The sequence below is a fragment of the Rhinolophus hipposideros genome, assembly GCF_964194185.1.
Source record: "Rhinolophus hipposideros genome assembly, chromosome: 8".
In the NCBI taxonomy this organism is placed as follows: Eukaryota; Metazoa; Chordata; class Mammalia; order Chiroptera; family Rhinolophidae; genus Rhinolophus; species Rhinolophus hipposideros.
The window spans coordinates 78,148,365-78,175,950 of record NC_138054.1 but is presented as its reverse complement, the minus strand read 5'-3'; the positions used below and the strand labels follow the sequence as shown (position 1 = coordinate 78,175,950).

General features: G+C 52.3%; 1 protein-coding gene across 1 annotated transcript in view; it reads left to right on the top strand.

The window, feature by feature from the left end:
- The window catches only part of MAN1C1 (mannosidase alpha class 1C member 1), a 128,006-nt gene extending 101,170 nt beyond the window's left edge, over positions 1-26,836 (top strand). The window contains exons 5-12 of the mRNA XM_081056340.1: positions 1,222-1,316; positions 6,496-6,622; positions 9,994-10,087; positions 15,198-15,313; positions 20,811-21,030; positions 23,512-23,684; positions 24,946-25,061; positions 26,076-26,836. Coding sequence (XP_080912466.1) covers positions 1,222-1,316; positions 6,496-6,622; positions 9,994-10,087; positions 15,198-15,313; positions 20,811-21,030; positions 23,512-23,684; positions 24,946-25,061; positions 26,076-26,202 — 1,068 coding nt within the window. The 3' untranslated portion in view covers positions 26,203-26,836. The remainder of the gene's footprint in view (positions 1-1,221; positions 1,317-6,495; positions 6,623-9,993; positions 10,088-15,197; positions 15,314-20,810; positions 21,031-23,511; positions 23,685-24,945; positions 25,062-26,075) is intronic.
- The last annotated feature ends 750 nt before the right edge of the window (positions 26,837-27,586 follow it).

Here is a 27,586-nt window from a genome sequence, read left to right as displayed (position 1 = left end):
ATCTCATCTTTTAAAAGATGAATGATGTTTATTGTGGGTTTGTTTTTATTATAAAAATGGCACCAAAAAAATAGAAAGAAGCCAAAAGAAGAAAATAAAAATCTTCCATGAGCCTACCCCTCCCAGGAGACCATTGTTAATATCGGGGCGTATTCCCTTCCCATCGTTTCCTCACACATCCATATGTGTATAATTTTTACAACAATTGAATTATACTATTTTGATATATTTTTCTCTTAATAGATTATAAGCCCTTTCTCTGCTGTTAAATATTCTTCTACAGCGTCACTTCAGTGGTGCTCCATTGCATGGATAAGCTGTCGTGTAACTATGTCCCTATTCTAAACAATGCTGGAATAAATTGTCGTAAAGTGAAAACTTTCCAACATTCTTTATTATTTATCTCCTTAGAATAAATTCCTAGGAGGGAAACTGCTGAGTCAGAAGACCACAGGTGCTTTTGAATTCAGATTTACAGAAGGACAGTTTGAGAGGATCAGGTCGGGCAGGAGCAGGTGGTCTAAGACAAGCCATTCTTCTCCCGGTATTTCCATCTGTAAAATGGAAACAGTGGGTAGAATCTGAATGTGAAAGGGGAAAAGCACACACACACACACACACACACACACACACACACACACACTTACAAATGGGAAAGAGTTTCCCAGAGGGAGGCCATGGTTTGCTGAGAACATAGCCACCAAGCTGTGGGACAGGACTGGAACCAGTGGGGGTCTGGGCTCCCAGTCCAGTGCTTTCTATCCTCAGTCCCAATGTGTTTCCCATGCGCTCAGCCTGTGATGTCCTGGTCCTGCAGTGTGAGTAGGCACTGACCCTTGGTGACCCACTGCCCTGACTGCTCCATCTTCCCAATTGTCACCCTAATCACAGTTATAACCATTGAGCCTGGCACTGTGGTAAGTGCTTTACAACCATTGTTTAATTTTTATTCCTCCCAGCAACCCACTGAGGAAGGCAACCCTGTGCTCGTTTTATGACCAAGCAAAGTGAGGCTCAGAGAAAGGAGCCTCACGTCAGGCCACAGCGCCAGGAGTCCTTGAACCAGGCTCACATCCAGGCCGGTCCCACCTCAGAGCCTAACGTAGCGCCACCTCCCACTCCGGGCCAGGCAGCAACGGCAGGTTTATCTGCCAGCAGCAGCTTCTTACAGTGACTGCACCCCACTCAGCCCCCACCCACAATGCCCTTTGACCCTTTCAGGTGTTCCGAATAAAGGCCATCAAGCTTGGAGAAAAACTCCTGCCAGCCTTCAACACCCCCACGGGAATTCCAAAAGGCATTGTGAACTTCAAAAGGTAGGATGCCTTCTGCTTTTCCACTTGTGCGTCTGCATGGAAACCAAGGTGCAGGGAGAGAATGATACCAGTCTCTGGAATCACAGCCAGTCAGTGGCAGAGTGAAAATGAGCCTTAGCCAAGGGCTCTCCTGGGCTGGTGCTTGTCACCAAACCTGGTCCTTGGGATTTCGGACACACGAGGCCTGATCCTCTAGGGATGGGACGAGGCAGCTGTTCCTCTGGGATCATCCCACGGCACAGCCTTAGCTCTCAGCCCTCCAGATGTGCCCTCCAACCAAGAGGAGATGCCCCTGTGCTGAGGGTAGCACACCCCTGGGAGTCCTTGTAGTGGGCACCCAGGGAGCTGTCTGGGACCATCCTCGGACCCTCGTACAACCCCAGGCCTGAAGGGAAGCTGTAATATTTCCATTGCATCAGACTCCCCTCTTCTACCTCCTGAAGTGATTTCTTATCTCAGGGCTCTCAGTCCAACAGTAGCTTCAGCCTCTGCCAGGAAGAGAAGGAAGATGCTGGAGTGGAGGCAGGGGCCCTGGGCCCAGGTGAGAGTGGCCACCGCTCCCTCTCTGTCCTGGGACGTCCCGCCCTTATGTTGCCTGAATTGCTTCAGCGCCCCCTCCTGGTCCTTGCAGAGAAGGGAGGACTTGGCATCGTCACCTACTGTCCTCTGGTTGGAAAGCATTCCTGGGGTGTGACGGCTCTTAAATCTCACCGTGGGCCAAGGAGGGGCCCTCAGGACTGATCGAATCCCCTTCTTGGTGGCAGGGTTGACTCCTCAGAGCCGGGCACTTGGATGTCTGCTCAGATTCCTTCTCCACAAACACGGAGCCTGTAGGAACGTGGCCAGCTGTCGTGCAGCGAGACATAAACATGCTGTCTTTCCAGCTCCCTCTCCTGGATCCAGCTTCTCAGGCCTCCCTGTGCAGGACCTGGGATGGGACCCCAGCTCAGGCATCCCTCCCCACTGTGTGCGCACCACCTTCCCCTGAGCCCTACACCACAGCCCTGGCTGTCTGCCTTACCCAGGTCCCTCAGAGCCCAACTTGACCCATCATAGATCCTGTCGTTTCTGACTAAGAAAGCACATTTATTTTTAGGCTGTTTGCGTGCTGCCAACGCTGTGCACACGTGTTTGCGTATGCTTATTTCCTGGCAACACCCCTCTTCCATTTGCTAGGTAAGAGTCTTTGCAAAAGTGCCTGCCTGTTCCACAGGAAGGAAGGATGTCAGGGATTTATCCAGCCTGGGTGTCACTGGCTTTGCTCTTTGGAGCACTGGGTGGGTGGGGGGACACACTGCTGCCCCCGCTCTGGGCACAGCTGGCTGTGGGCTCCAGCAGCAGGGGGAGATAACTAGGCCCTGCCCCCAAAGGAGGACCCTGAGGGGAGGTGGTCCCCAAGTAAGCGTGACTGTCCCTCCTCCCTGATGGGGAGGTGTGTCTGTGCAGTCCGGCCTGGGAGGCAGAGGCAGGGGCAGCTGTGACCTGTGACCTTCAGGGAACACTAGTCTATCTGTAAGAGTGACAGTGGCCAGTCCACAGACCTCTGCAGCTGACTCAATCTGTCACTTGCTCTCTCAAACACATTACACCCTACTGCCACTCATCGAAATCACGAAGGCTCAGATACACAAACTCGCCTTTGTCACACACACTCTCACATCCGTACATATGTGCACAGTTCACACATAAAAATAAATATGCATATACACGCATATACACACTGATGTACACATCTTAATAATGGCTACTGTTTATCAAGCGTCCACTGTGTGCCAGGCACGATGCGAGCACATGACATAGATTCTCTCTTTCCAACCTCACAGCAGCCATATGGACCCCTTTTTACCAGTGAAGAAACTGAAGATCAGAGAGGTGAGGTAACTTACTCAAGTTCACAGAGCAGTAAAGCAAAGTTAGAATCAGAATCCAGGTCAGTCTGGCTCCAAAGTTAACAATTACACAGTACACAGGAGTGCACACACACCTAGAAGCTTCTGCCAGGCTGGGAAGGGCCATTGTGGAGCAGCCCCTCCCACCAGGGGAATCGAACACAGGCTGCAGACCCACTTGCAGGCTTCAAAGTAGGAGGGGAGCAGAGGACGGAGTTTTCATTAGCCCATTGCCTCACGGGGCTGATGGGAGAATCTCCTGGGCTCTAGATGCTGCCCAGAGAGGAGACATTTGAAGCACGAAGTATCTAGGATTTGGATTTAGACTCAGCTCTACCAGCTCTGTCACTTACTGTGTGACCTTGGAAAAAGTATCACCTCCTCTCAGCCTGAATATCTTCGCCTGTGAAATAAGGATCATGATGTCTACCCTCTGAAGTTGGATGTGAAGGTGAAATAAGATACAACAGCTGCCTGGCACATATCAGGAACTTCATAACTCACACAACACAATTTACATGTGCATAATTACATAATGATAAAATAACAGTAATTACATGCATAATTTACAGCTTACCAATAACGCTATGAGGTGTGGGTCCCGTCATTTAATGGATGAGGAAACTGAGGTCTAGAGAAATTAACCGACCTGCCTAAGGTCACTGAGCTGGGAACAGGGAGCTGGCATTTGAAGACAGGCAGGCAGACGAGAGGGAAGGTGCCCACCTCTGCCCTGGCTGGCATGGCCTGTCTGCCAGTGCAGCTCCACTACAGGAAGCCCACTTGGGAGGGTGAGTGTTGGGAGGAGGAGGAGAGGAAAGAGAGGTTCATTAGGGGGGAAATGAGAACAAAAGACAGCTGGCCTGGTGGCTGGTGGTTTTGTGGGGTTTTTTTACCTTGAATTTCTCTGCAAGGGCAGGAAGCATCAATTATTCAGGAAACCCTCTGCCCACTAAGATCACAAGCTGCAGAGAAAAGAGAAAAGTCTCTTTTGGGAAAAGGGACAGAGTGGGGACAGCTTCCACTTCCCTCTGGGTGGATGTGAGGCCATCTGGGAAGGAGAACCCCTTAGGGAAGTGCCCACCTTCACCACCTACTGGCTCTGACCTTTGACAATTCACTTCCCTCTGAACTTCAGTTTCTTCCTTTGCATATTGGAATTAATGATGCTTTACCTTTGGGCTTTAAATGAAATAACAATATGAACAGCTTGCCCCAGTGACTGCCATAAACGGAAGCTGTTTTATTTATTATCCAGGAGCCAAGTTTCCCCTCTCTATGGAGCCCATCTCTCCCCCTGTGCCCCGTACGCCCAAGTCAGGGAAATACCCAAGGAAGTAGGGACCAGTGGTTGTCTCTACGATTACTGAGGTCACTTACCCCCAAAGATCCCAAAACACAAGTCCTCCATCTGTTTCAGGAAGCTGGGAGACTGGTGAGCTTCCCTACTTCCCAGGAAACCACATCCAGGCCAAAGAATGGAGTTTAGAAGAAGGGGAGCCCCAGCCCCACCCCAGGAAAAACACCCCACCCCTGAGGTGGCAAACCACACCTCCCAGACCCCTGCCTGCTTTCCTAGGTCTTGTTCTTGGAGGACAGGGACACACAGGGACCAGTTCTTGGGAAGCCAGAGCTTCCCAGAGCCCCCCCACCCGGCAGACACAGCCCCCCATCCTGCCCCACACTAACTGCACCTCAGAGCTTCTACACATGGGGAGCTCACTCCCCACAACCTGTCCACCAACCTCCCAGAAGAGGGAGGTTGACCCCTGTCCCCCTAGTTGCCCCAAATGTCTGATAGAAAAGATTATCATGATACAGTTGAGGAAAGTGAGGCACAGGGAAAGGGAGCAGCTTGCCCAAGGCCACCCCCATTCTTCACCTTCCTCTTCTTTCTAGGAGGGAGACTGGGAGGTGTTATCTTGACCCAGTTTGTCGGGTACAGAAACTAAGGTACACAGGAGGAATGGTTTGCCCGGGTCCTCTCAGCTAACACACTTGAACCTGCACCTCCTGGCTGCAGCTCCCGGGGAGATTTCAAGTGAAGCACCTGGAAAGGCAGTGGCTTATTATATAATTAAAAGTGAGGCCCACCGCACGGTGGTTAGGACAAACTCTGGCGTCTGACCAGCATTGGGTCCCCGCTGCGCCCCTTGCTGTGTGATCTCAGGAGGGTGACGTCACTGTCCCATGCCTTGTTTTCCTTGTCAATAAAAGGGGCAGATGGGAGGGTTACCTGAGGCCCTGCCCTCTTCCTCCTTGAAAGCACCTAGGACTTGAAGTGGTTATCTGGCAGTCTTCTCCAGTGAGGTGGCCATGCTAGTAATACCTAATTTGACTTTATCTAAGGTGTTCATGAGAAGTGCGTAGTTCACGGCTAAGGAAATCTTTGTTCCAAGAGCCCCTGCTTCTCTTATTCCTACCCGCTGCTTCCCCAGGGTCTCGCCACTCCAGGTGTGTGGTCATACCTAAGCCGCCTGCCTGTCAGGTGTGGGGCCGTTGTGTGTCCTTGGGCAGCAAAGACAGTGTTGGGCAAGAGAAATATGTCCAGGTGGGGTCCCTGCTTTTCATCTGCCCCTGTTTAGACCCAGCTCACTGAGCAATTGGGTTGCTTTCGGCCAGAGGACAGAAGTAGGGCGTCTGTGGGGTCTGCGTGATCCCTGACAGCTTTATCGATATCACCGATAAATTGAGTGTAACACACGTGCCAGGTCTTGGCCGCCAAGACAGCTCTGCTGCTGTCCTTCTCAAGCCCGCAAGTCTTACCGGGACAAAGAATGTTGCAAGCCAGACAGGACTGGGTTCCAGTGACATTCAACAAGTCACTTCATCTCAGTGTCCTCATCAGTCACATGGGCCTTTTAGTGCAAAAGTAATTGCGGTTTTTGCATTTTTTTTTTACTTTTATTTATCTAAGTGTGTTTTTCCAGGACCCATCAGCTCCAAGTCAAGTAGTTGTTTCAGTCTAGTTGTGGAGGGTGCAGCTCACAGTGGCCCATGTGGGGATCAAACCGGCAACCCTGGTGCTAAGAGCACCGCGCTCCAACCAACTGAACTAACCGGCCGCCCCCTTTGCAATTGTTTTTAACCTTTTAAACTGCAATTATTTTTGCACCAACCTAATAGTACTGATCCCCGCGGAGGACTAACAGATTGTGTGGCGGAAAGGAAGGTCCCAGGTCACCGCCTGGCACAAAGTCCACGCTTCCCCACTAAGCAGTCACGTGAGTCTCAGCAAAAGAGCTAGCCGGCAGCAGGGGCGGTGACCAGGACTGCTTCTCTCTTTTCAGTGGCTCCAACAGGAGCTGGGGCTGGGCCATGGCCGGGAGCAGCAGCATTCTGGCGGAGTTTGGGTCCCTGCACTTGGAGTTCCTACACCTCACTGAGCTCTCTGGTAACCAGATCTTCGCTGAAAAGGCAAGTTTTCCCCCTTCCCCTTCGCTCCTGCCCCAAACGGCTCCTCCCTCATCTCCCCGCAGGGGGCAGAAGGATGAGCACCCAGCCCAGCCCAGGCCACAGGGAAGTGGATCATAGATCAGCAGGACTGTGGGTGGGAAACCCACAAGCCCTGATACTAGTTACTTGTGGAAGACCTGATTGTACCCAATCCCAGGTGACAGGGAAAACAAGCAAGAAGGATAGTCAGACTCCTATAGAGCCCAAGGAAGAGACAAAGCTGCCTGGGAGAAGGTTCTCACTGGTATGTGGCAGCTCCGTGGCAATCACACATGTGTGAAATCTGGAGAAAGTGCAACAGCTGAAGTCTATGCACCAGCTCACATGGGCAATAATTGGCCACCGCTGCAAAAGCCCCCTTTCCAAAGACATTTAACGTTTTTGTGTGAGATCTGCCTGCCTTTTCCTTCCAGATGCCCGTCTAGCTCATGCTGTCAGCAGGCTGGCAAAGCGATTTCACTCTACAGCAGAGCCACACGTCTGTTCCTTCTCACTGTTACTGGGCCAGCTAAGACCACAAGGGGGCTTGAGAGATGGGGTGCAGGCTGTCATCCATCCTGACAGCAGCCTGTTCCTCCCTCTTCCAGGCCTTCCGGAAGGAGCAGTTCCTCCGTGTCACAGCCCTTAGCAATCCCACTGTTTGGAAATGTCTCCATGGGTCTAACCCTAAACCCAAAGAAGGAAAGTGTACACACAGCACCCTCAGATGGCACTCAAGCTCCATCAGCAGCCATCCCTTCCTGAGTTCTGCCTTGTGAGATGAAGCCCCACCCTCTAAGAAGAACCCTTCTAAGGCCTCCACTCACAAAGCTTTCTCTTTTCCCTCTCTCTTCCCCACCACCAAACATTAACCTCTTAGGGTGCCCGGGGGAATAGGAGCTCCAAGATCCACATCTACCCAGTGTCGCCCAGTCTTGTGTTAGCCTCAAAGCATCACCTGGCGCCTGGCTTCACCCAGGAATCGGCATTTTTAATACGCACCCATTTGCTTTTTTTTTTTCCTCAATTTTATTGGAAAATATTGGGGAACAGTGTTTCTCCAGGGCCCATCAGCTCCAGGTCGTTGTCCTTCAATCTAGTTTTGGAGGGCGAAGCTCAGCTTCAAGTCCAGTTGCCGTTTTCAATCTTTAGTTGCAGGGGCACAGCCTACCATCCTATGCGGGAATTGAACCGGCAACCCTGTTGTTGAGAGCTCGCGCTCTAACCACCTGAGCCATCCAGCTGCCCCTCCAGAGGCTCAGTAGCAGCTCATTGTCTTCAATCTAGTTGTGGCGGGTGCATCTCCCTGGCCCATGTGGGAATCGAACCGGCAACCCTGTTGTTCATAGCTCACGCTCTAGCTAACTGTGCCATCCGGCCACCCCACCCCCATTTGCTTTATGATGTCAAGTTTAGGACTACTGCTTATTCACTGTGGGAATCCACCCATGCGTTCTTGAGAAAACGCTCAAAAAGACCTCAACCCCTTGATCCCTTCCTTCCTCTGCATCGGGCCGCATTGCCACCCTTATACAGCCCATCACATTGTCAGACCTTCTTTCAAAACCTTTTTCTTATTTGGTGAGGACTCTGTCATCCTGTGACACCCCCCCTTGTAAGTTCATGGAATTAGTCTAATCCCACTCCCCTTATCTGCTGGTCCTTTTTCCCACCTCCATACCCTACCTCCCCCCAGCTTCCCTGTTTCCATTGCTCTTAAGTCAACTCCTCCAGGAATATTGTGGCCGGCTCAGAACGGAGGGATGAGGTGCTCACTGTAGTCCCTGACTAGTCTGGGGAGACTCGCCACCACTGCCTGAGCACCTACTACGTGCTGGGCACCTTATAGTGTCTCTGACCCTCCCGACAGCCCTGAGTGGGTCTTCCTGTCATCCCCATTTTACAGAGGAGGAAACTGAGACTCAGAGAGGTTAAGTCACTTGTCCTGGGTCATCCATCTGGTAAGTGACAAAGCCAAGATTCAAGTCCAGGATTTTTTGGCTTTGAAGCCCATATTCTTTCAAGACCAGATTAGGACAGCAGGCTTCAGGCTTTTTCTCTAGAGTCCACCCGCCCCTCTCTCTGTCTCTCTCTACATTTACATTCTCCAGCTATTTTCATCCCCCAGTTATGCCTCCCACAGAGGCGATTATTGGCAGTCAACAAATTGGCCCAAATTCTAAAAGCGCCCGCACCCTCCAGGGGAGGTAATTCAGCCTGCTTCACTGCTCACCACCAGGACAGTCGAGAATAAGTCAGGTACAAGTGCATTCTCGTCCCCCAGAATGGATTCCATTAACATAAATGGATATGAAATCTGATGTGGCAAAGCAAATGCTGTCCCCTGGAAAGAAAGGTCTGACAGCTAAAAGGCTTCTGTCCCTGCTCGCCCTGTCGATAAATCTGTGAGCACGATATTGCGCTGTCCCCGAGGGCCTTTTTCTCCAGGCAGACTCTGTACTGGGAGGATTTCATGTACTGCCAGAGTGCAGACACTGAGAGATAAAGCCTTACTGCTTTTGTAGCCCAAAGGTTGCAAATCCAGATTCCTCTTCTATATGTTGTTACTACACCATCTCCATCCTGGTTCCTGTTGGACCCAGGGGCTGCTCCATGCGGTCATACAAGACCTGACTCGTGTCCTGGCTCTGCCACTTACATAGTGTGTGACCACAGGCATGTCACCAAACCTCTACGATTCAGGTGTCTTGTCTGTGAAACTGGGATAATAATACCGGGCAGGCTGTTCTGCTGGTTGGAGATACTGTATGTAACGGGTCTGGCTCAGGGGAACTGAGAGGTGTTAACCTTGAGATGTTTGTGAGGGCATCGGGACATTGAAGAGCCCAGGCCTCTCCTCTGGAGTGGTCCCTATAGTGTCAGGTAAAATAACATATTACCAGGCTGCACCATATGAAATTGCCAATATTTGACCATTTCTGACCTATTAAAAAGGACATTGTACCTAGCACCTGCGAAACAGCGACTATCCCGTATACGAATCTGCCCTCCTGAAAAGACCCATCCCCAAGAGAGGCACTCAGTGAGGAAGGGGTGGGTCCGGGTGCAGATGGGGGGCTTACCAGGCCTCGGGCAGAGCGACCAGTGCAGAGGTGATTGATGGGTGTGGCCTCCCTGTGGCCATGTCCTGCTGAGCCCACACCTGGCACAAGGTCAAGGCCTTCCCACCAGCTCCAGGTTGGCGCCTGCTGTTGGCTATGCAGGCCTCCCTTCCTCCCTCCTTGGGACGGTTTACTCTGGATCTGAACCAGCGGCCGGGGTCCTCGGCGGGCTGGAAGTGGGCCGGCTTCTTCAGGAAAGTGAAGGTGCGACTGGTGTCCATCTCTCGGCAGGTCAGGCACATCCGAAAGGTCCTCAGGAAGATCGATAAGCCATTTGGCCTCTACCCCAATTTCCTCAGTCCAGTGAGCGGGAACTGGATGCAACGTGAGTACAGACACACGGCCGCCCCTCCCCCGCTGGCTCCTGCCCAGCCCCGTGCAGGCACCTGGGCCAACGGAGGGGTGATGCTTTATCAGAGCCACGTACCAGTAAGGCTGCGACTGCTGCTCCTGGATACCTCCCCCCCACACACACACACACCCTGCTGGGCAACTTGGGGAGTTTTCATTATGGTTGTCATTGCTCTGGTGACGGATGTGATGGCTGCTGGCAGTCAGGCCCTGCCCTGTGCGTCCCCCTCACACTAGCTGTCTCCATCAGGGCCACAGCCTTCCATCTCTGGTATCTGCCAAAACCTCCTTCATCATCCCCTAACCGTTCAGGAATGTTCTAGGACTCAGGGGTGTCCAAACTTTTTTCAATGGTTTTCACCAAGGGCCATATGCGGTAAAATACACAAACAGCCGGGCCACTCACTCGAGGTGAAGTATGTATTGCCTCACCTGGTTTATTTAAGTAAACTAAATATATTTTTGGAATTTGCTGCAGGCCAATTAACAATGGCTCGCGGGCCGCAGTTGGCCCGTGGGCCGCAGGTTGGACACCCCTGTTCTAGGTAGAGCTGCCTACCCCAGAACGGGCTCCAGAAAGGCCGTGTATCCTCTTCTAGACCCTTCAATCTGGTTCCCCACCTCCCGCTTTAATTTTTTTTTTTTTCGGTTTTAAGCAGAGCCTAACTATACAGCAATATAAAAACTATGAATTCACCTCTGTATCATACACTTGCAAGAATCAGTCCTGGGATTTCCTGCTATTCTCCATTCAGAGGCTTGTTTCTCAACCAAATGGTTGTCGGACACCTGGCCCCCCTGGAGCCTCATTCACAGCCCCCAGCTCCACCCACTGAAACAAAATGGGTTTTGGGGAGACGCTCAGGAGGGAGAGAGTTGGAAAGTTTCCCAGGCCCCTGGCATTGCCCCCCTGTCAAGAAGCCCTGCTCCGCCTTGCCTACCTACTCAAGGCCCTGGTCATGTGGTCATAGCACACCTTGGTGGCAGGAGGTTCCATTGGCCCCGCTCAAGGGGCTTCGCAGAGTCCCCGCCTCCACTGCCTCTGCCCACACAAGGACCACTCTTTCTTTCCCCCGCCAGCAGCCTCAGTTGTGCTGGCATCAACAAGGGCTCAGGGGCAGAGTAAACGTGAGTCATTACTGCATGGCTGGGGGGAGTTCATTTTATCTCCGTGTGCCTTGGTCTCCTCTCCTGCAAAATGGGAGAAGAGCTCGAGATACGTTCATTGTGTACCGTGGAGTGATGTGGGAGTAATGCTCAGATGCTGCAGGAAACAGATCCCAGGCCATCTGCCAGAGATGAGATGGGTTGTCCCAGAAAGTAATGAGTGCCCATCAGTAAAAGGATGCAGGCAGGGCTGGCAGGGACGCACAGCTTTGTCCTTCCAACCCCACGCCTCTGAGATCTGCAGGTCCACAGGCCCCAGAAAATTCCACCTAGCACTTGTCGCCCACCCCACCCATGACCTCACTCCTGAGTGGCTTCCTGCAAAATCTACTTACAGAAATGCAAAGTGTTTTTAACCAAACACACTTCCAAATCACAGAGTGCGGGAAGAAAATGAAGGTTTGAATTACAGATTGTGGCCCCGGGAAGAGACAGTTTAATAACTGTTACTGCTTTTAATTGCAAGGCCTGACTGGGCAAAGAGATAAACTACCCTGCTGCTGGCCTTAGCTGCTCCAGGACAATGCAGCAAAACCCATAAAAAGGAGAAGGGTGTGGCTTCCCAGCCTGAACAGCTACCTTGGCAAATTACAGGGGAGCCCCTGCCGAGAAGCATAATTTTCTTTTCAGGCTGTGCCAGGGGTCACAGGGCTGGGCCAAGTCAGTCACACGTGAAAAACTGTTTCATATTAATAAAATATGAATCTGCTGCCAGCTAAACAGCAGAGGGAGGGTTACAAAGCCCTGCTCATCCGGGCGCCCGCCATCCTCCTTCCTTGGCTTTGGTGAGCTGGGATTATCTCAGGTTTTCTGTGGGCTTTTTTTGGTGATTGTGTATTTTTCCAGGTGATAACATTCCCAACTTGCATAAGCTAAGTGTGTTTCCATTCTTTTCTCTCCTTGAATCCTCTTTTTAGCCTATTTGCAACCACAGAAATTGCAGCTTAGAGAGGTGAAGGAGGAAGTGGGGCTGCAGCCCCATCCCAGGCTTCTGCTCATGGCTGCTCCCCACTCCCGTTTGGAGCTGAGCTTCAGGGCACCAGGGGAGGCCAAGACTTCCTGCCACTAGGACCTCACAGCCAGGACTCCACCAGGTTCCTGCTGGCACTGACCCTAGCGAATCTCTGAGAACTCAGGCAGCTGCCAGCCCCTCCGCCTGGGCTCTGGAGTGGCTTGTCCTGTCTACTGCCTGAATCCCACTCTTTCCTCAGTGGGAGGGAAGTGGCAGGTCTAGATTCTCCCCAGTGGGAGAGACTCCTCCAGTGCGATTCTTCCCAGTGGGAATGTGAGCTGCCCGTCAGGCCCAGCCTCGCAGCCTCCCCCAGTTCACGATCATGTCCTGGCGTGCAGGGTGCTGCTCCTGCTGCCAGCTGTGACGAGAGTGTTGACATGGGCAAAAAGCAGCAGAACCCACCTTCGCTCTAGGGCTCATGGGCACCAGCTTGTGCTCCCCTTTTGCATTGTCCCTCGGAAGACTGAGGACCCACAGGGGAAAGTGATGTGTCCTGAGCTAATGGCAGGTCCACGTTGTCTGATTCCCATTCCTGTGCCTCTGCCAGCGTATCCCACGGTGCTAGGGAAGACACAACACACACACAGCAGCTAGAAAGCAGTGGGATCTCCAATGAGAACTGTCCGTGGCAGTCGAGGTCCCCTGAGAGACTATGCACATACCCCCAGGAGGTGTCATGTCTCAGTCATCTGTGGAACTCCTGGTGACCTGGCTTCCTTCTGCACACACCTGGCAGTGAAGCCCTCGGCCACGTCACACACACACACCTTGCAATCCTATGACGAAGTCCAAATTCTTTGGCTTCATATTCCAGGCCCTTCCCAAGTGCAGCTCAAACCTGTTTTCCTTTCATTCATTCAGGATTTCCTGGGCGTCTGCTGAGTGCCATACATGTACTGGACATAAAATGTGAATCATACATGGTCCCTCTCCACAGAGAGCCGACCGCCCAGCTGGGGAGGCCGACAGATTCTTTTAACCACGTCAGAGCATCCAATGGCAGGCACGCACCCAGCAATGGCAGGACGCCTGCCACTGAGCACTCCTCGCGGGAGGGAGGCCACTGGGCCAGGTGGGGCGTGTGCCTTATCTCACTCGCTCCTCACGGTCACCCTGTGGGGAAGGACTGTGAGCAGGTTTATGAAGACATTGAGGAAAGCCTTTCTAAGAAGGGGATACCTGAGCCGAGGTGTAGGGGTGAGGAGGCATTAGCCATGCAAGGTGGGGAAGGGCATTCCCGAGGGAGAGTGGAGAAATAGCGTGGGGAGGCTGGGGCTAGGGGTGTTTGCGGTGGTGGAGAAAACCATGAGGCGAGGCAGGGCCAGGAGATGAGTGTGGAGACCACAGTGGCCTGAGCTGCGTACCTCTGAGCCAGGGCCCTCTTCTGTGGGCTGGGAACTTCAGAGGGCTCTAGCAGAGGCTGACTCAGTCTGGCTTCCAGCCTCCCCCCACCCCTGCTCTGCACAGACCTCCTGCTCCAGCTGTGGACACGCCATCAACATGCTGGGCCTCCTTTTGTGCTTGCCCATGCTGTGCCCTCCGCCTAGGAACAGGGCTGAGGGGTACACGCTGCTTCTCTCAAGGCCCGGGTTTTATCTGGTCTGTTCCAGTTTTTGCGAGTGCTTGTTCCGTTCCTGAAACCTTGCTGGCCAGGATTTGTTTACGGAGGGGGACAGAAGGGCCAGTTTTCTGTGGGGATCTCCTCTCGGCCCCTTTTCCCATTCCCCATCTGTCTTTACCCACCGACTTCTGGTCCTCTCTTCGCATTTGTCTTTTTTTTCTCTGTGCATCTTTGATTTCATTCTCTGGTTGACTGTGTAAAGCTGCAGAAAGTCAGAGCTCTGCCAGTTTGATGGTCTTGGATGAGCTATTTAGGCTCACTCTGTTTTCCCTTCTGGGAAATGGGGTTGATAGTGCTAATTTTGCGAGGTTCTTGGGAAGATTGTTATAAAAAATAGAGTAAAGCTCCTAGTCCACAGTGGACTCTCAATAAATGGTAGCTGCTTGTGTTTTCTCTGTTTCTCTCCCCCCACCCTACTTTCCTTCTCTTTCCGCCCTCTCTTTCTCCAGAGGAGCTGAAAATACTCTTCCCATTCCCCCCACACCTCTTAACCGACCCCCCAGACCCCAAGTGAATCATAACAGGGAACTGACGTTGGCTCTGATTATAGCTTTAAATGCCTTTATGTTTCCCTGTTGTTAATTTTTAAAGCATGTGAGTGTTTTCCATGTCTTGCTGCTGTTGTTAACTACTCCTCAGTCAACCTGTCTGTCTCCTGGGACAGCCCTGGGTGGAGACATCTCATTCAGCCACAAGCTGGAGGTCCTGCTCTGTCGGGACTCCGGACAGATGCCACCAGGGCCGAGAGGGGGTCCTCAAACCCAGTTTGCCCCACCCCTGCTCCTTTGAACTCCATTTATCCCAATTTGCTAAATTTAAACTCAGTGTTCCCAGAATGTCTCTGTTCTCTGACCGACTAAATTAAGCTTCTCCTTCCTCCTTTTCACGGCCTTTTATGAACCTGCCCAGCATTAATTACCATGTTTGTCGCCGGGTAATAAAAATCTCTGAACTCCCAGCCACCAGATTATCTTTTTAAAGCAGTGCAACTCATTTACACTTACTAAGCGGCGGCCCTGCCGTCCTCAGCCTGCTGAAGCACTGTGATTTATAGCACCGGATGAGCCCATGGGTTTCTGTGCAGGGCACAGACACCCCGCTCCCCCAAGTCACCGGCTCTGTCTTTCTCTCAGCCTCTTTTCCAAGCTGCTGATTAAATGCTCGCTCCCCAGCCACATACAGCACCGGGGGCCATGAGGGCCTGTGGGCACGATGCGCGCTTGGTTAATCCTGCCAGCCGCCTGGGCAGACGGAGAAAATGTTCTGTCCTTTTTCCCCTCACAGACCACGTCTCAGTTGGAGGACTCGGAGACAGTTTTTATGAATATTTGATCAAATCGTGGCTGATGTCAGCCAAGACAGATATGGAGGCTAAAGATATGTACTACGAAGCCTTGGAGGTAAGACAAGCTTCTTCATGGGTGGTCTGTGGGTCATTCCCCACCGGTGTTGGCTCCCCTCCCCCACAGTGAGCTGGCCGGAAGAATGACAAGTCAGTCCCCTCCCCAGTCGGTCACTTTGCACATGCTGTCTCATGCCTCTTCTTGAACACCTTGAAATCAGGCCCATGTTAGCATCCCGTTTCACAGAGGCAAAAACAAGCTCAGGGGGGTGCAATCATTTGTCTGAGGTCTCACAAGAAGCAGCAGGCAATCTGTGCTTCAGTTGATGTGTCAGAGGCCAGAACGCAGTCAGATGATGGGTTTGGAGCCCCCCACCCCCACCCCTACCCCCGGAGGCTGCCAAAGCAAGACCGTCAGCCATCTTCCTGCCAAACCAGAGGGGACAATTAGCACATCCGAGCTGGGAGGGGCCGCCCCCAGTGGAGCCTCCAGTTTTGTTCCTTCTCTTTATGTGGATGGAAACCAAGGCCCGTAGAGGGGAAAGCACTTGTTCAAAGCCACACAGCACAGAACTGGCAGAGCTGAAGCTAGAGAAGGTCTCCTGGCTCTGGCTAGATGAATGGAAGAATGGGTGGAAAGATGGATGGGTGGGTGGGTGGATGGAAAGAAGAATGGATTGATAGGTGGGTGGATGTGGTAGATGGATGGGGGGAGGGATGGACAGGCAGATGAATGGGTAGAAGGATGGATGGGTGGGTGGGTGAGTGGGTGGATATTGGTGGAAGGATAGATGGGTGGGTGGATATGGGTGGATGGATGGTTATGTGAGGTTGGTTGGATGGATGAATGATCTCTTCCCTCTGATTGTATGAGCCTGGCCAGCAGTGGTAGTGCTTAAAGGAAGCATATTGAAACAGGCTTCCGGGGCTGTGGACCTTTTAAACTGTGGGCTCAGTTGTAAGTTTTCCCTGCCCTGACGTCATGACCTCAGTCAGGAAGCAGGTCCTGGGACTTTAGTCCCAGCTCCGCCTGGTTCGGCCCTGCCCACCACAAGCTGCTAGAGCTGTTCAGCTGGCAGCCAGTCTCCTGTCTCCGTCGGATTAGTGTTCAGCTGGTGGCCCGGTGTGCTGCTGCGAGAGGCCCTTGCTTCCCTTTCTGCCATACCTTGCAGAGTAAAACACAGTTAACGAACAGCCTGGTTCCCTGCCCTCAGGGCACACGGTAGTTCAGGCTTCAAGGAAAGAAATAACCATGAATTATTTAAGCACGCTGGGAGCTTTATGGAAACACTTGATTGAACAGGAGAGACCTGGCTTTGCTCCTATGTTTGAGCTCCCCAGTGAAAAACTTGCAGTGTCTCTGACCCTGGGTAAGGGCTGGGTGGGCCTATGGCAAGTTTGGGGCATTGAAGAATGTTCTGGTGGTTCTCAACCTTGTTGGCATGTTAAAAGTCACTTGGAGAACTATAAAATCCAATGGCCGGGTTGCACCCCAACAAGGTTACATCAGAACCTCTGGGCTGGGGCCCAAGCAACAGCCTAGAAAGCTGCAGAGGTGGGCTGGGAGGTAGTTCCAGCGTGCAGGTTACAGCAATGTCCAACTGGGATGTGTGTGGGGGGGTTCAGACAGGCCGACTGGGCAGCCTCAGGTCTTGGGGGGGGCAAGAAAGAGAGGGAGCTTCTGTCACTTTGGCCTCCTCCGGGGAGTCACATTGAGTACCTTTTCTTATTTAGCCCCCATCTGACAGGTAATGAAACTGAGGCTCAAAGAGGCCCAAGGTCACACAGCAACAAGTGTCAGAGCCAGGACACAAACACGGTCTGACTGACTCCAGGTCACGTGCTCCTGCCTCAACTTACCAGCTGCAAAATCACAGAGGAGCCTGACTTGTTCAGAGTCACTCTCGAGAGGGCACAGATGGAGTCCCCTCCAGGAGGCTGCTGAGTAGCCTCAAGCAGCCCAGGAATTAGTTCCATTTTACAGATGAGGAAAAGGAATCTTCAGAAAAGTGAAATAAGTCACCCAAAGTCAGCCAACTCTCAATTGCAGAGCTGGGATTCAAACCAGGTCTCTGACTCCCATTTGCTGTGTCTCTTGCTATGATGATTTAAGACTTCTTACCAGTCAGTAGCCAGCCTCTGCTGTCTTGTGTTTTGCTGAGGGTTTTAGAAAGTCTTGGGGTTTTGCTTGTTTGTTTTTATAATCTTTGTATCTGCTTATCTCAGTTGTCTCCTTAAAGAGAGATTGCTCTGTCATTTCCTCCTTGCCACAGTCAACTTAGCTTGGGGTTAACACCAAAATAACCTGTGGGAGACAGTCTTGAAGGTACAGATTTCCAGCTACACTGCGAGGCTTCCTGGGATCTCCCTCCCACCCCTGCCCCCATCTCTGTGTTTCCTCCCAAGTGTTGACAGTAGATAACTGAACCAGGTTTCTGCATCTGGTCTAGCCCTGCCATCCCTCCCCCACACCTGCCTGCGTAGGGATGCAGAGCAGCTGCCTAGACCCAGCTCTGTCCAGGAGCCAGGCCCCAGCCCAGAGCAGACCCAGCCCAGCAGCAGGTGGCTCTCCAGGCCTCCTCCCTGCGTGGAGCAGGTGGCCTGGCATGGCCATCATCAAAGCTTGCCCCTCTGCTGCACAGTGAGGCTCCACATTCCAGCCCACCATTCCAGGCCTTACAGGAAAAGAAAAAAGAAAAACCAGTCAAGCAGCAAATTTTGTTTGAGTACCTTGTGTATGACAGGCCCTGGCTGGAGATTGCTGGTCGTGGTTTCTGCCATCACATGACACTCAGAATCCTAGGAGAGACATTCCACAGAAACCTACACGAATACGTATATGCAAAGTGGGAATAGCACCGTGTAGAAAGATAACAGGGTAGTAGAGTAATGGGGCAGCAGTGGTGTAGACTGGGGTGTCCTCTGCCAGGAAGTACACCCTGGAGGAGTTCCAAAGGCCAAGCTGGAGTTAGTGGAGTCGGGCGGGAGCAGCAGGAAGACGCAGTAGCGAGCAAAGCCCTGAAAACTGCAGCCTCCATGAACGACGTGTGGCAGAGACCTCCTCTGACCTCATTCTGCAGAGTAGGAGCCCCCACCCCAAGCTTCTCCCTGTCGGGGACCCTGAATTTGTTTCATTCAAAATGCTGACACAAATTGTGATTTTTGTGTGTATCTGACTGTGCTGACGGGTGAGCTCCCCGAGGCAGGTCCGGGGACTGTGTCCCCTGCACCTGGCACAGTGTGGGTATCAAGGCAGTACTCATGACATAGTCGAAGGGGGTAGGGGGCGCATGCACGAAAAGCGGCCACTGTGGCTGGGAAGGGTCAGAGAAGGGAGGGGCAGGGGCAGACTGGGGAAGAATTGTAGCCTGCACGTATTGAGGACTCTGTACTGGGAAAGAGGCTGAGCTCTGCAGACACATCTCATTTAATCCTCACAACCCTATGAAGGGGTGCATGCTCTTATCTCCATTTTATACCTGAGGAAATGGAGGCACAAAGAAAACATAGAACCAGCCTAATGTCACGCAGCTTGGAACTGGTGGAGATGGGGTTTGAACCTGACACGTGTGCACCTGAGAGCCATGTGAGTGGCGTCAGATTAAACCTCAGGGTCCAGATCGGGGAATCTCAGAGCCCCTGCTGGACGTTCGTCTGAGGGTACTTGGAAACCACAGAGGGGTGTTAACCAGGCATAACTCATGGTCAGGTTCATTATTTACAGAGTACAGAGACCCCCCTGGAGAACAGATGGGAAAGGCAAGAGTACAGGCAGAGGCCTGGCCCCAGAGACCCCTCCCCGGACCAGCACCCATGGGCCCATCGAGTCCAGCCTCACAGCGGCAGCTGCCGCCATCATCTCCCTCTCCAGGGCAACCAGGGACTACCGGCAGGGAGTGGGGGGTTATGATGGCCCAACACTTACACCCCCAACACCTGGGGTGTCTTTCCCAACAGCATCATCTGCTGCAGCAGGGGAGGGCTCTCCAAGTCCCTTGTCACCAAAAAGAGCAGCTGTCAGGTAGTGGGGAAAGTGGTGTGTGGGCTTCTGGGGGTCCTTGTCCTAATCCTGGTGTTGCTGGGTGACCTGGGGCAAGTCACTTGACTTCTTTGTCTGTAGACCTCTTTGCACTGCAGCGCGCGTGCCTAGCTTGTTGTGGGCATTACATGAGAAGGTGTGTGATAAGGGCCTGAAGAGAGCAGTTCTTAATTTTCTGCAAGTCCTTTTGGAGAATCTGATGAAATAGATGGACCCTTGCCCCCTGAAAGTGCACATACACGAAAGTGTCACGTGTAATTTTAAGGTCATTCTGGACCCCGCTGAATCCCATCTATCCACAGGCCAATTGGACTTCAGGTTAAGATTCCCTAACGGGCTATAATGGGGGATACAAGTTTTTTGTTTTTTTGTTACGTTTTGTTTTTGTTTGTTTGTTTCATTGGGGAAGGAGAACAGGACTTTATTGGGGAACAGTGTGTTTTTCCCAGGACCCATCAGCTCCATCCAAGTCAAGTTGTTGTCCTTTCAGTCTTAGTTGTGGAGGGCGCAGCTCAGCTCCAGGTCCAGTTGCCGTTGTTGGTTGCAGGGGGCGCAGCCCACCATCCCTTATGGGAGTTGAACCAGCAACATTGTGGTTGAGAACACACGCTCCGACCAACTGAGCCTTCCCGGAGCTCAGCTGCAGCTCATTGTCTTCATTCTAGTTGCAGCGGTCCCAGCTCACTGACCCATGTGGGAATCGAGCCTGCAACCCCATTGCCCAGAGCTCGCACTCTAATCCAACTGAGCCACCCATCCACCAGGGGATAACAAGTTTTAAAGATTTTTAAAAATTTTTTGGGGGGGGCCGGCCCGGTGGCTCAGGGGTTAGAGCTCCATGCTCCTAACTCCAAAGGCTGCCGGTTCGATTCCCACATGGGCCAGTGGGCTCTCAACAACAATTGCCAGTTCAATTCCTCAAATCCTGCAAAGGATGGTGGGCTCCACCTCCTGCAACTAAGACTGAACACGGCACCTTGAGTTGAGCTGACTCCCAGATGGTTCAGTTGGTTGGAGCGCGGGCTCTCAACCACAAGGTTGCCGATTCGATTCCTCCGCAAGGGATGGTGGGTTGTGCCCCCTGCAACTAGCAACGGCAACTGGACCTGGAGCTGAGCTGCGCCCTCCACAACTAAGATTGAAAGGACAACAACTTGACTTGGAAAAAAGTCCTGGGAGTACACACTGTTCCCCAATAAAGTCCTGTTCCCCTTCCCCAATAAAAATCTTTAAAAAAAAATTTTTTTGTACGTAGACAATTTTGAGGTGTGTATAAGCGACTCACCTTGGGAAGCTGCCTGAGTTATGTCTAAGCCCCTCTGTGGGGCAGAACCTCCCACCAGCCCCATCAGGAACGGCTGCTGCACGAGGTCAGCAGGCCGCCTTTGCCTGGGATGGAGGGCTCTGCAGAGCTGAGTGCTGCTATCTCCAAAATACTCATTTTCCGTCCTCTCCCCTCCCCTCTCTGCACCCCCCCATGCCCCTTCTCCCCGCCCTATTCCCACCCTGTTCCCAGGCAATAGAGAGCCATTTGCTGAATGTGTCTCCCGGGGGGCTGACCTACATTGCTGAGTGGCGAGGGGGGATTCTGGACCACAAGATGGGGCACCTGGCCTGTTTCTCCGGGGGCATGATCGCCCTCGGCGCTGAGGACGCCAAGGAGGAAAAGAGGGCCCACTACCGAGAGCTCGCAGCCCAGATCACCAAGACGTGCCACGAGTCCTACGCCCGCTCAGGTAACCCTGCAAGGGGACAGGGCAGCAGGACAGACTGAGGCTAGACACCAGCGGAATGGCAGTGAGTGAAGGGCACGCATTGTCTTAGGGAAGTCTCACCGTGGCAGTTATGCAGAATGTGAACGAGGGACGTGCTATGTATGCACTGAGACTGTTCGCTAAATTATAGGAAAATAGGGGTGTTTATTAAGCACTTTATGTGTCCGGGTGTTTGTTGTTCAGCACTTGACATACATCATCACTGTACCTCACAACACAGAGGAGGAAACTGAGGCTCAGAGATGACTTGGCCAAGGTTCCATGTAAGAGGGTCCTCCAGCCCCTCAGGCAGAAACATTGGCTTCCTGAGCCTCGTATGTTCCTTCTCCCTGAGTCCCTACCCCTGAACGTATCTCTGTCTTTCCTCCCCAGTACCCCTCCATTTAAGGGGTCTCCGTACCTCCTGAGACCACCCTGTGTATCACCCTCTTTGATCCAAGACCACCAGAAGCTCAAGAGCTTCTTAACCACATGCCCAACACTCACGCAGAAGTGTCAAATGTAAGAGTCACAAGTCACACTACAGAACATGAGCCCAACTCCTCATTTTACACATAGGGAAACTGAGTCATCCCTTAGCCAAAGTCACCCTGCCAGCTGCATCAGGGCTAGAACCCAGGTCTTCTGATGCTTATCTCCACCTCATGTGCTCTAAACAGCAGCCCTCAGAACAATCCTCGGTCCCCCGGGATCCCTGAAGATGCCCCACCACTCTGAGTTTAATCCCAGTCTTGGTTGGAGGAGAGGACCTAAGATTTGTAATAAAAATTCCTGGCTCACGTGCCAGCTAGGTGGCCTCCATATTCTCATCTGTTCAATGGGAACAATAACGCAGGTCTACAGGGTGAGGGAGAAGGTCTCACAGAAACACGTTGCCAGCCATCTTCATCCAACAGCATGGGAGGCGTCTGTTATTGGCCCACTAAAAATGTGTCTGTGACCACTGCAGTCAAATCCTAGTCCCCTGGAGCTGTTTGGGATGCCAGCGATTTGCAATGGGTCCCTAAAACTGGTTTTCAATTCCCTTCAAAGAGCTCTATCTGCCAGCGCCATAAACAAACAGGAAACCTCAGGAATAATAAAAAGCTCGCTATTTGTCTGGGACAATCAACCCAGACCATAAAAGACAGTCTGCTTAATAAAACATACTGTTCTAGCCAGCCCAGCTCATCCGCAGAAGGCAGCAACAGTCGCTCTTGCCCTCACCCCATTAGCAGCTTGGCGAAACGACTGTTTTCTGGTGGCAGGAGCAGTTGCTCCCTTCAAGAGGATCGGAGGGGCCGGGGTCTGGCTAATTCCTCTTGCAGGAAGCCCTCCGCGGAAGAGTAGGATGTCCTGCAAAGCTCCAACACATCTCTCGAGGAAAAGCAACACAGGACATGTCTGGGTCCTTAACTCTAATGGGAGGAGGGAGGGCTCACATTAGGACCAGAGCTAGGCCCTCAGCGGACCTGGACAGGATATGCAGGCATTAAAGGGAGAAAGATCTGACCCACATACCCTGAATTTTGAACCTAAAGAGTCAGACTCAGGAGGGAAAAAGAGGGCACAGCCTGGGAAAGGGCATCAGACAAATCTAGGATCACATCCCAGCTCAGCCACAACTCTCTGTGTTACCTTGGATAAATTACTTAGCCTCTCTGATCCTCAGTTTCCACAGGCATGACAGAGGGATCGTAACATCTCTCTTACCAAGAAAAAAAAAGTGTTTCTTTAGGGATTGAAATAATGTATGTAAAGCACCCAGCACAACCCTTGAAACCATAAATGGTGGCTGCAGTGGAGGTTATAACTGATCATCCAAAAAAAGGAGCAGCAGCAAATTGTACATAAACAAACAAAACAATGGTAACAGCAAAACCCAGACCTCATTGCACCTCCTTTAGTCAGCTCCCTCTGCCTGAATAAGTGCCTTCTGTCGGGGTCTTCCCCTCATCTCCACTTCAGCAGTCTCCCAAACTGTCAGTTCTGGAAGGGTTCTGGGAGGAGTTAAAAGCAGTTCCCTAAGAAAGGGGGTCTGTGAAGAAACTTCATTGCATATTAGCATATTAAAGGATCTGATTAGTCCTGCATGAGTGAGACTATTTCACTTTGTTTAACCCACTGTTCCCCAAATATTTTAAAACCTGGAACCCTGTCTAGGCTGAGCTCTGCTTAACATCTTTCAGAGCTCATATCTCAAAATACACAGTTGGGGAACTCCACCTAAACCTCTGTCTCCCCAGACTGCTGGGTAAGTTCAGTTGGATTCTCAGATTTTAAAATTGCAACATTTTCGAGGCCTCAAGGATCTTGCTTTGGCCAGCCTGGGCCATCTGCCAGGCCCAGCCCACACCAGCCAATCACCAGCCATCACCCCCACGTCTCGCCTGGGGCAGCGAGATCCTGAAAAGCGGGAGGTGGGCAGTCTGACGCAGGCCCTCTGGTTGCTCTTTCCTACAGATACCAAACTGGGGCCCGAGGCCTTCTGGTTTAACTCCGGCAGAGAGGCAGTGGCCACGCAGCTGAGCGAGAGCTACTACATCCTGCGGCCCGAGGTGGTGGAAAGCTACATGTACTTGTGGCGGCAGACCCACAACCCCATCTACAGGGAGTGGGGTTGGGAAGTGGTGATGGTGAGTGGGCCGGACCATGGGAAGGGGAGGTGAGGAGGCTTGACCCGGTGGCAGAAGCCCCTGACAAGTCACAGTCAGGGTCCAAAACCCCCCGGCTCAGCCACCGAGAGGAAGATCAAGCCACACTGATGTCTGGCTAAAGTTCAGAATGGAAAGGGTCAAGGTTGTGATTGCAGAGCCAGGAGTCCGTAGCTGGGCAGAATCAAGCCAGGAACTTGAAAAGAGGGTTCTGAGGCCCTTAGCCTTGGGAGCCTAGCCCCATGCCTGCAAACTTAGAGGGGCAAAGGCAGGGCAGCAGGCGGAGGGGGCCCAGAGCACATAATGGGAACTGCTTTCTGACCTTGAAGCCTGGACCGATGGCTTTAGCTTTCTCCTCTCAAACAGGAACTGGTGCCAGGCCAGCAGCTCACCTCCCTCCTCTCCCAAACCCAGCCCAGCCCAGTGTGGCCCCCAACGCCCTCTGGGCTCTGCCTCACCCACCCCACAACCCCCAGTCTCTCCTGCAGTAGCCGTCTTGTCCCCAAATACCTAGTGTGAAATGTCATGGCCCACATTGGGGTAGGTGTCAGACGTGTGGGGACTCAGGCAGGATTCTTAATGAATGCCCAGCCTTCTCTGCCCTCCTCCCACCGTCCCCAGCCCGTTGCTTTCAGAGGCACGGACTGCCCCGGGGAGAGCCACACCCCGGTGTCACGCAGATGGGCTCCGGGGGCCTGCGCAGGTTCATTGACGTGGTTCACCGGCGAGAATCCCCTGCTTCTCTCAGGTCTGCTTCTTGATTGCTGAAGGCCAAGTGTTTTGTGCTCCTGGGCCCCATTCACACACCCTCAGTAGGTAAAAAATGCATTTCTGTACAAAAGGCAGAGAGCCCATGGCCCACCCACCTCTGGCCCAGGGACCGTGTCTCCTTGGGGAATCCTGGGATAGGACAAGTCTTAGCTCCCAGCCAGCGACATCACCAGGCTGAGCTCTGTCCCCGCTGGGGGTGAGTCTGTCATTAGTCTTTACCCTGAAAGGCAAAGAGGCTTCCTGTAAGCTCGCACCAGATGGAGAGCTTGGGGCACAGCCCACTGGACCCAGCCCTCGGTGGCAGGCCCCTCCAGCCCGGCAGCAGGACACTGAACCCTGAGAATAATTTGGCCTTCTGCTTCCACAAATGCCAGGGGTTTCCAGCCAAGGGGTTTCAGGGGGCCCTCTGCGCAGGCACGAGTCTTGGGGCGCCCGTGCCTCCACATGCCAAGGCTGCATTCCTTTTCTTCAGGCCTTGGAGAAACACTGTCGGACGGAAGGCGGTTTCTCTGGGATCCAAGACGTGTACAGTAGCGTCCCCAACCACGACAACAAGCAGCAGACCTTCTTTCTAGCGGAGACACTGAAGTGAGTTGGGGCGTGGTCAGCGTTCTTTCCAGTGGGCAATGTGGCTTCTCTGAGGGATGGGGGCGGGGTCAGCAGTCCATCATTTCAGCAACAGTCTGGGTCTGCTGTCACAGGAAGGGGGCCCAGGAGGGAGGGGGGCGTTTGAGACCCAGAGTGACACCCCCAGGCGTGAGCCTTGGGCCAGACCGGTTTCTCCACTCAGAGAGTGACACTGACTTGGACTCCACGCCCCAAAGTATCAACTGTGTGATAAGTTCAGTCCCGTAACTTGTCTCTTCCGGTTTCTTAAGTTCTCTGAAACTGTCCTCTTCTCTAAAGTGAGAAGAAGAATAACGATGATGGTGGCGACACTGGTCACGGCTGGTGACTTTCCCTCCTCAGAGTTGCTGCTGCACTGTTCCCTCGCTTTCTTGGGGTAGAAGTTGGCCACTCCACTTCCTTGCTATTCCCCAGAGTAATCCCCTAGTGCTTTAACCCATTAGGATGGGCTAGAATGGTCTGTTGCTTCTGGTAAAAAAACCCCCATGGCTTGGGAAGCTGGAGTTCTGGGGTCACCTCTTCCTGTTCGTGTTAGTGCCCTAATATCTACTTTATAGAGTCTCGGGGGTGGGGGCACATAGGGGAGCAAACCAAGAGTTTGAACTGGTGCAGTACTCAGACCACCCTGCAAAGAAAGGAGAATCTCAGCCATAATGGGTCCTGGAAGGACATGTACAGGGCCAGGTGGGGAAAGTACCTGAGTGGAGCTGTTGGGTGGAGGTAGCAGAGTGAGGGCTGGGGGCAGAGGCAGGACGAAACCAGGCCTGTCTGCCCCAAAGCTCAGTGCTCATCTCAGCCCCCACAGCATCTTCCCTGGGACCAACCCTCCAAGCGGATTTGGGGTCTTGGAACACCCTGTACCCTTAGCCACAGGCCTGTCACAGAGGCCCCTGAGATTCGTTCCCAGGGGCTTCCCCCATTCCCCAGAGCACTAACAGGTGGTCTCTTGCTTCCTTCCCTGTCCGGGGGGCACAGGTATCTCTACCTTTTGTTCTCTGAAGACGACACACTCTCCCTGGAAGACTGGGTATTCAACACGGAGGCCCACCCGCTCCCCGTGAACCACTCGGACAAGGCCCTCAGAACGGAGGACCAGCTCTGACCCTATCGCCCTGCCGCTCCCCGGGCCGCAGGACACCTTGCCTTTTCAGGTTTGGGGACTGTTCTCAAAAGGATTGAGAGCGTGGCCCATTCCAGGCAGATGTGCCAGACAAGCCACTTTTCCTCTGTGAGGAGACAGGACTTAAGAGATGCAGCGATGTCACACCAGGCCCAGACATTCCTTTCTAGGGAGAATTTCTATGAAACTCACTCACTTGCCATTCCAGGACCAAAGGACTGGAGGTTTGCATATCAACCCCAGGTGCTTGGTTCACTTCCTTTCATTTTGGGGGTATTTTTGGTTTTGCTTGATTTTGCCTTTTCTCTACAGTTGTGTTTTATCACAAATTATAAATATAGTTTTCAGAATCATGTGCTGTCAAAAACAATATCATCCTGATAAACTAAACCTTACAGTACTTGCACACATACAAAACCATGACCTTATTTTTTACATTTGAAATGCCTTTTGCCCAACATTTATTGTATGTACAACGATGTGTCATCAACCTTATAATTTGAGGAGGGGTTCCCCTATGATTTGGGCCTAAATGTTACGAATCACTAGTGCTATTTTCATTATTGTAATGGAAAAAGCTGTAAACTTACAATAAAAGAGTTTATTGAATAAGAAATACGATTGAGTTCATTGTACATCCGTGACGCCTGGGAAAAACCCTTGCAGTGTTCAACAACAACAACAACAAAGTGTTTATTGAAATGTCTTGGAGTGGCTCATGGAATCTCAAGAGAGTGAACAGCCAGACCTCAAGATAGACTAGGAAGAGGATTTGGGCAGGGATCCAGGCTGCAAGAACCAGGGCGCAGCCGCCCCAGGCACCATCACGAGAACCCGCGAGTCGAAATGTTTCCAGATCTTACTGTCTCCCATCAGGGACACGAGCTTCCAATTGGCCTTGCCTGGGTCACGTGCCCCCAGCTAAGGGACGGTTGGGCATCTTGACTGGAGGAAAAATGAGGTTTGCTACCAAATAATACACCTGCCGGCTGGTTAAGCAAAAACAGTGGGACGATTCGCAGGTCTTGCTTTGATGTTTTCCAGTATTATGAAGACAGTGATGACAGCGTGCTTGACCATTCCTCTTCCTCTCTTGTCCAACTCTTCGAGTCAACTCCTGGAATGTCTCTCCACTACTAAGTCACTTCGAAGTTCTACAAGGCTCCAGGCTGCCCCACTGGGCCTTTGTCACTGTCCTCTCCTCCCCCTGTATCTTTCTTCTGCATGGTCCCTGGGAGCGAGTTGTAAAAATGAATTATGTTAAAATTCACCCCCTAGAGGGAGCCTTGCAGGTAGAGAAATATCGTCATTTAAGCAACTTAACTCCATTCCAGGGATAAAAATAAGGAAGACTCAAGGTAAGCTG